Source organism: Tupaia chinensis, unplaced genomic scaffold (assembly GCF_000334495.1).
Source record: "Tupaia chinensis unplaced genomic scaffold, TupChi_1.0 Scaffold000287_1, whole genome shotgun sequence".
Lineage (NCBI taxonomy): Eukaryota > Metazoa > Chordata > Mammalia > Scandentia > Tupaiidae > Tupaia > Tupaia belangeri.
The window spans coordinates 1,099,072-1,105,759 of NW_006159771.1; the positions used below are offsets into that span (position 1 = coordinate 1,099,072).

Consider the following 6,688-nt stretch of genomic DNA (forward strand, 5'->3'; position numbering starts at 1 on the left):
GTGCAAGTGTGAACCGAGTTAGATAAACCGGGAGGGTATGCAAAGGAGGCTTTTCTAGCGAGCGGTAACAGCAGGTGCGAAGGCTAGGCGTCCCGGAAACACTGCAGGTTTGGGGGCAACTTGAGCGAGTGGGTCTGCGACATCCTTTGGCACGAATCTCGGTCCTACGGCAAACACGTAGGAGGAGTTGACACGGGGACTGAGAGAGGTTTAGACTGGTGAAGTTTGGGACGTCCCTGTGACACAGACAGGTGGCATTTGTAGGCAGCTGGATGCACAGACTGGCAGCAGGAGCGAGGTCTGGCTGGAGGTCACTCAGGACAAGTAGCAGTGGTTGTGAGTGCTGTATCAGGAGTCAGCTCCCATGTGGTCCGCCACAGTTCTAATCCCACCAGGTGCATTGGGAAATACTCTGGGTGCCTGGGTGTGCATGCCTCAAATCCGGACAGGATGAAGTGGAGGAGAAAAAGGATCGCAATGACCATGCTCCATTAGGGGTGCTATCACTCGTTTCTCTGTGTTTCTCTCTCTCTCCCTCCCTCCCTCCTTCTGGCAATGGGGGAGACAAAAAAGAGTGTTGGGCACGCTAAGGTGGCAGTGCTCACGGCAGTGCATTTGGTGTGGAGGTGGAGCAGGCAGAGGAGAATGAGAACGACCAGTTAGCGAAGGGGGAGACAAGGGTTTCATGGACATCAGTGCAATGTGCAATAATATCAGACGTTGCAGGGGCAGGTTGTGTCGCAGCAGTGATGTGGCTGGGAGAGGTCCTGGGTCCCAGTCCTAGGACCTCCCTGGATATGTGCCTGCGTGACCGATTCTGGCTGACTGAGACTGGAAATAGATTGTGGCATCAGTTTGTCTCTTATTTCTCTCTCTCTTTTGGAAGGAATAAGTAAACAAACAAACTTTTTTTTGAGAGGTTTTTGCCTTAGGGTATGTGCCATCACCAGAGAGAGAGAGTGAGAGAGAAAGTGAGAAATCACTCCCCGGGGGGCGGGGGGATGGCAAAAACCTAAAGGAAAAGAAAAGGTGGTGACTTGATGTTGCTTTGCCATCTGGAAGTTAATGAGATTTCTGTCAGCAATCTGCTCAGTATTGGCCTTCCTTAGGGGTATCAGTTCTGCCTAAGGCAAGACAAAAAGGGGCTTTGTTTTTGGTTAGAATGAAGAGGATAGGTCTGGGGGCCGGCAGATGGCTTGGTGGTTAAGGGTGCTGGTCTCCCACCTGGCTGACCATGATTCAAGTCCTGGATCTGGCGGCTTGCTTTCTCACTTTCTTTCTTTTTTGGGGGGGGCCGGGGGCAAGAGTTTTTTTCTATAGGGTGCGTGGACTTGCCAGAAAGACAGAGACAGAGAGAGAAAGAGAGACAGAAAGCGAGAAATCACCTTCCAGGGGGGATGGCCACGCCGCAATCCCTTCTCCTCCATTCTCCTCTCGGGATCTTGGGCACACATGCACATGTGCCTAGCGTGAGTTTAAGCCACTGGGTGCGGGACTCAAACCGCAGTTCACTACATGGGAGTCCAGCGACTTAGCCATTACGCCAACTGCTGGTCCCATCAATAAGTGAACTTTTTTAAAAAGAATAAAACAGGTGTTGTGGGGCCAGCAGGTGGTGTGATGTAACCATCACGCTGGACTCTGACATGGCCAACTGCAGTTCGAGTCCCGGACCCAGCGGCTGGCTTTCTCTCTCTCCCTCTCTCTCTCTCTCTCTCTCTCTCTTTCTTTCTGTCTGGTCAAATTAAAAAAAAAAAAACAAATAAATACAGTTCAATAAAATAATTCTTTGAAACAAAAGAAAACACAATACGTAGGTGTTGCAGCAAGGCCATGCGGGATGTTCATCCTTGCTAGAAAGCGCCCCCCAGCTCCCTTAAGCAAGCCCCAGTCATTACGACAGGGGCTGTAGAAGTCAGCAAGGCTTTAGCACCCAGGGGGCAGCTCTGACGGAAACAGTCACCAGAGGTCACTCGTACTCATCAGAAAGAGGGAGCGAGGGCATGTTCACACGCACACACACAGCATCTTTAGGGGGGCGTGGTGGTTCTGCAGCCCCTTTCCTGTTTCTCCATCCTATCAGGACTTGGGGCATGCACGCACAGACGGCTGCTGGGGCCGGAGCTCCGTGTCGGCCACACAGACTCATCTCCTGGTGCACCGCGTGTAGCTGCCGGGCTGTGGGGCTGGCCCCGGCAGCTCTGCCTTCAGTTCTGACCTTGCCTCCCAGGGCCTGCAGACCGTTATCCAGAGGGATTTCTTCCCTGATGTGGAGAAGCTCCAGGCACAGAAGGAGTACCTGGAGGCCGAGGAGAATGGAGACCTGGAACGGATGCGCCAGATCGCCATCAAGTTCGGCTCATCCCTGGGCAAGATGTCCCGAGAGCCCCCGCCACCCTGTAAGAGAGCCCTGTGGGCGTTGGAGATGGGGGCACCCACTGAGCCGTTGCCTCGGGCTCTCTTAACTCCTCCTCCATCTTCCTCCAGATGTGACTCCAGCCACGTTTGAAACCCCCGAGGTGCACACAGGCTCTGGGGTGGTGGGCAGCAAGCCCAGGCCCCGGGGCCGAGGCCTGGAAGATGGTGAGTGGGAGCTGCCTCTTGGTCACGTGGTCAGGGTTGCCTGGGAATCTGCCCCTGGGGGCCCTGAGAGGGTGGTCCAGAGGCTGCAGGTCACACCCTGTCCCCGCGGGGTTGCCTTGCCTAGGTGGCACCCAGCGTGTGAGGTCTGAGAGCACTGGTCCAGCTCCTAAAGACAGGGCAGGGCTAGGGGCCTCTGTGGAGTGGAAATCTTGCCCCCCACCCACCGACATGGCCCCTGGCTGGGCTGTGCCCTGTGGGCCTCCTGGACCCTAAAGGCTCCTCTCGTTGAGGTCTTCCCGGGGCCTCTGCATGCCTCCTTCCCTGACAGTGGTTACTCCCCCAGATCACCGCGCAGCCGGCTCCTTCTCTTCCCCCAGGTCTCCCCACAGACATTACTGTTCAGGAAAACTCTTCCTTCCTTCTTTTTTTTTTTTTTTAAGAGGTTTTTGCCTTTGTGTGTGTGTGCGTACCAGAGACAGAGACAGTGACAGTGAGAGGGAAAGTGAGAAACAACCCCCCCTGGGGGGCTGGCCACACCATAGTTCCTTCTCCTCTATTCTCCTCCCGGGATCCTGGACACGCATGCACATGCACCCGCTGTGTATTTCAAGCCACCGGGTCTGGGACTCGAACGATGCTATCTGATGGCCCCACGCATCCTTTCCTAAAGTCACAGTAGCTCTGCCTGTGCCTTCCAGCCTGGCCTGGTTTTTGCGGCAGGACGTGCTGTTCACAGAGGTTTCCGGCTGTGTGTCTGTCGTCCCTCCCCCTAGTGAGGCGCCCTGCACAAGAGTGGTTCTTGCTCTTCCTTCCTCGTGTGCTCCAGGTTTGGGACTCAGACTATACTTGGCCATGTGGTAGTCCAGCGCCTTAACCACCATGCCCCCTGCTGACTGTGGGTTTTTCTTTTAAATAATGTACATCCCACGTTCCAGTTGATAGAACAATACTGGTGTTGGCAGACGGCCTGGGAATAGTCAGTTAGCATAATGGCTATGTCACTGGACTCCCATGTAGTCGACCCTGGTTTGAGTCCCGGACCCAGTGGCTTAAACTCACACCAGGCACGTGTGCGTGCGTGCCCAGGATCCCGAGAGGAGAATGGAGGAGAAGGGACTGCAGCATGGCCATCCCCCCTGGGGGTTGATTTCTCGCTTTCTGTCTCTCTGTCTCTCTGTCTCTCTCTGTCTGTCTGGCGAGCGCACGTGCCCTATAGCAGGAAAAAAAAAAGAAGTTAATACGGCTGGATCCCACATGGCTGGCTGTGCGGTTGAGTCCCAGACCCAGCAACTTGAAAAACACACCTGTGGGACCAGCAGTTAGTGGAATGGCTATGTCGCTGGACTCCCATGTAGTCGACCCTGGTTTGAGTCCCGGACCCAGTGGCTTAAACTCACACCAGGCACGTGTGCGTGCGTGCCCAGGATCCCGAGAGGAGAATGGAGGAGAAGGGACTGCAGCATGGCCATCCCCCCTGGGGGTTGATTTCTCGCTTTCTGTCTCTCTGTCTCTCTCCATCTGTCTGGCGAGCGCACGCACCCTATAGCAAAAACCGCTCAAAAAGAAAAGAAAGGGACCAGCAGTTAGTGTAATGGCTATGTCGCTGGACTCCCACGTAGTTGACCGCGGTTCATGTCCTGGACCCGGTGGCTTAAAACTCACGTCGGGCGCGTGTGCGTGTGTGCCCAAGATCCCGAGAGGAGAATGGAGGAGAAGGGATTGCGGCGTGACCATCCCCCCTGGGGGGTGATTTCTTGCTTTCTGTCTCTTGTCTGGCGAGCGCACGCGCCCTATAGCAAAAACCTCTCCAAAACAAACAAACAAACAAACAAACAAACAAAAAAAAACCTATGTGTGTCTGCATGCCCAAAGTCCCGAGAGGAGATTGGAGGAGAAAGGATTGCAGTGTGGCCATCGCTCCTGGGGGGAGATATCTCACTTTCCTTCTCTTTCTGTTTCCCTCTCTCTGGTGACCACACGTGCCCTGTAACAAAGCAAAGTCCTTTCTGTAGGTCTCCGTGGCAGGTGCTGTTGTCGCTCACACTTCGGGTGAGGAAACTGAGGCTCGGGGAGGCAGTGACCTCTGCAGGTCTTAGAACTGGTCGGTGGGGAGTGCACTTTGCGTCCTCATCTTCCTGACCTGGCTCTTGAACTCATAGCCGCTGTGCTTTGTGTATACTCTAGCACGTAGCCGTTGGTCAGACTGTCACTAGAACAGGAGAAAGCCCTCTCCTAGACGGACCGACTGCAGGAGTTCCACTTCCGTGGTGGCAAAGGCGGCAGTGGGGTGACTGCGTGTGGCTCAGTCTGTGTGAGGCCCTGTCTGGCTCACTGGGTCATCTGCAGTCCCTGCCATCAGGGCTAGTGGGCAGGGCCAGCTCTTAGGCGACAGCGCCCCACCTGTAGCACAGGTGCCAGCAGCGGCAGAGCAGTTAGGGTAAGGGGTTCCCAGGTGTGGGGAGAGTCCTGGGGCTTTGGAGGGAGATCCTGCAGGATTGGCACAGCTTGGCAGGGGGAGAGCCTGCCTGGGGTCATGAACTCTCTAATGTCGGTTTGCCACCCCCTAAACTCGAATCTGATCGCACACTTCCCTTGGTAGACAGCGGAACTGGGCAGGTGGACTGGGCTGGCCCCTCTTCCCTCCTGCCCCGTGGGGAGTCCCCCGGCAGTGTGGGGACCAAAGGGAGGACCCCAGCTCTGCCTGCAGGGCCGTGCGGTTTCAGGACAGTCCGCCAGTCTCGCCGACGGCGAAGTGGCGTTTATGCTGTTGGTGGTGCTGTTTTGCCCGCTGTCCCCTCGAGCAGGAGAGGCTGGCGAGGAGGAGGAGGAGAAGGAGCCACTGCCCAGCCTGGACGTCTTCCTGAGCCGCTACACGAGCGAGGACAACGCCTCCTTCCAGGACATCATGGAGGTGGCCAAGGAGAAGAGCCGGGCACGCCACGCCTGGCTCTACCAGGCTGAGGAGGAGTTCGAGAAGGTGGTTCTGAGGCCCAGGGCGTGCGTGTCCTATCGGGGTGGGGAGTCCAGGGCCGCAGGTTTCGTGCCCAGGGGCCTCTCTGACCGTCACCTGCCCCGTGTGGTTGCAGAGGCAGAAAGATAACTTGGCACTCCCGTCGGCAGAGCGCCAGGCCATCGAGAGCAGCCAGGCCGGCGTGGAGACCTGGAAGTACAAGGCCAAGAACTCGCTCATGTACTACCCGGAGGGTGAGCCAGCGGCTGTTGGGAGGGACGGGCGGGGCAGTCCGTGTGGACCTGTTCCCTCACGGCCTGGCCTCGGGAGGGTCTGTGTGAACCAGCGGGAGCGAGGCCCTCCTACTCCACTCTGGCTCTGCAGATGCAGAGCCCCAGCCAGGCACGGGCTGTTCAGCTGCGAGTGACGGGCAGGGAAGGCACAGCTCCCACGCCTCGGGCTGCTGGGCGGTGGGGCTGGGGTGAGGCCTGCCCGGCCCCTGACAGCTCGCCCCGGCTGTGTCTGCCAGGTGTCCCTGACGAAGAGCAGGTGTTTAAGAAGCCCCGGCAGGTGGTGTACAAGAACACGCGCTTCCTCAGGGACCCCTTCAGCCAGGCCCTGAGCCGCTCCCAGCTCCAGCAGGCGGCCGCCCTCAATGCCCAGGTGAGCAGACGGGGCCTCACTGACTGGTCCCCCGGAGTTAGGGCAGCCCGTGGCCTTGCTGCAGCTCAGTCGGAGGGAGTATGTGGGTGGTGGGGCCACGAGGCATTTCCTCAGCCTGCATGGACCTGCTGGCACGCCATCGGAGGTCCAGATCTGCACCAGCTCCCTAGACGGTGGGGGCACGAGAATAAAGTTCTAGGAGCCAACCCAGTCTGGCTGGACCCTCACCTGGCATTGGGCTGGGCTTGGAGGGGGTGCCCAGAGCAGGGGTTCTCTGAGCACGGGAGCAGGAGTCGGTGCTCCCCGGTGGAGACCGTGGTGACAGTGGGGTAGAAGGGTGGACACTGGAGAGAGGCCAGGTCCCAAACCCCTGCAGTGTGCTCCACACGTGGGTGGTGTGGGGTGTCACTGAGACCAACTGTCCCGGCTCTGCCCTGCTGACAGGCCCTTAATTGGTCTCCTGGGTGGTGAGGTTTGGGGTCTCCTCTCTTT

General features: G+C 57.6%; 1 protein-coding gene across 1 annotated transcript in view; it reads left to right on the plus strand.

Moving 5' to 3' along the window:
- The window catches only part of ESS2 (ess-2 spliceosome associated protein), a 21,151-nt gene that overhangs the window by 3,958 nt on the left and 10,505 nt on the right, over positions 1-6,688 (plus strand). The window contains exons 2-6 of the mRNA XM_006150406.3: positions 2,231-2,399; positions 2,488-2,583; positions 5,388-5,560; positions 5,670-5,787; positions 6,063-6,196. Coding sequence (XP_006150468.1) covers positions 2,231-2,399; positions 2,488-2,583; positions 5,388-5,560; positions 5,670-5,787; positions 6,063-6,196 — 690 coding nt within the window. The remainder of the gene's footprint in view (positions 1-2,230; positions 2,400-2,487; positions 2,584-5,387; positions 5,561-5,669; positions 5,788-6,062; positions 6,197-6,688) is intronic.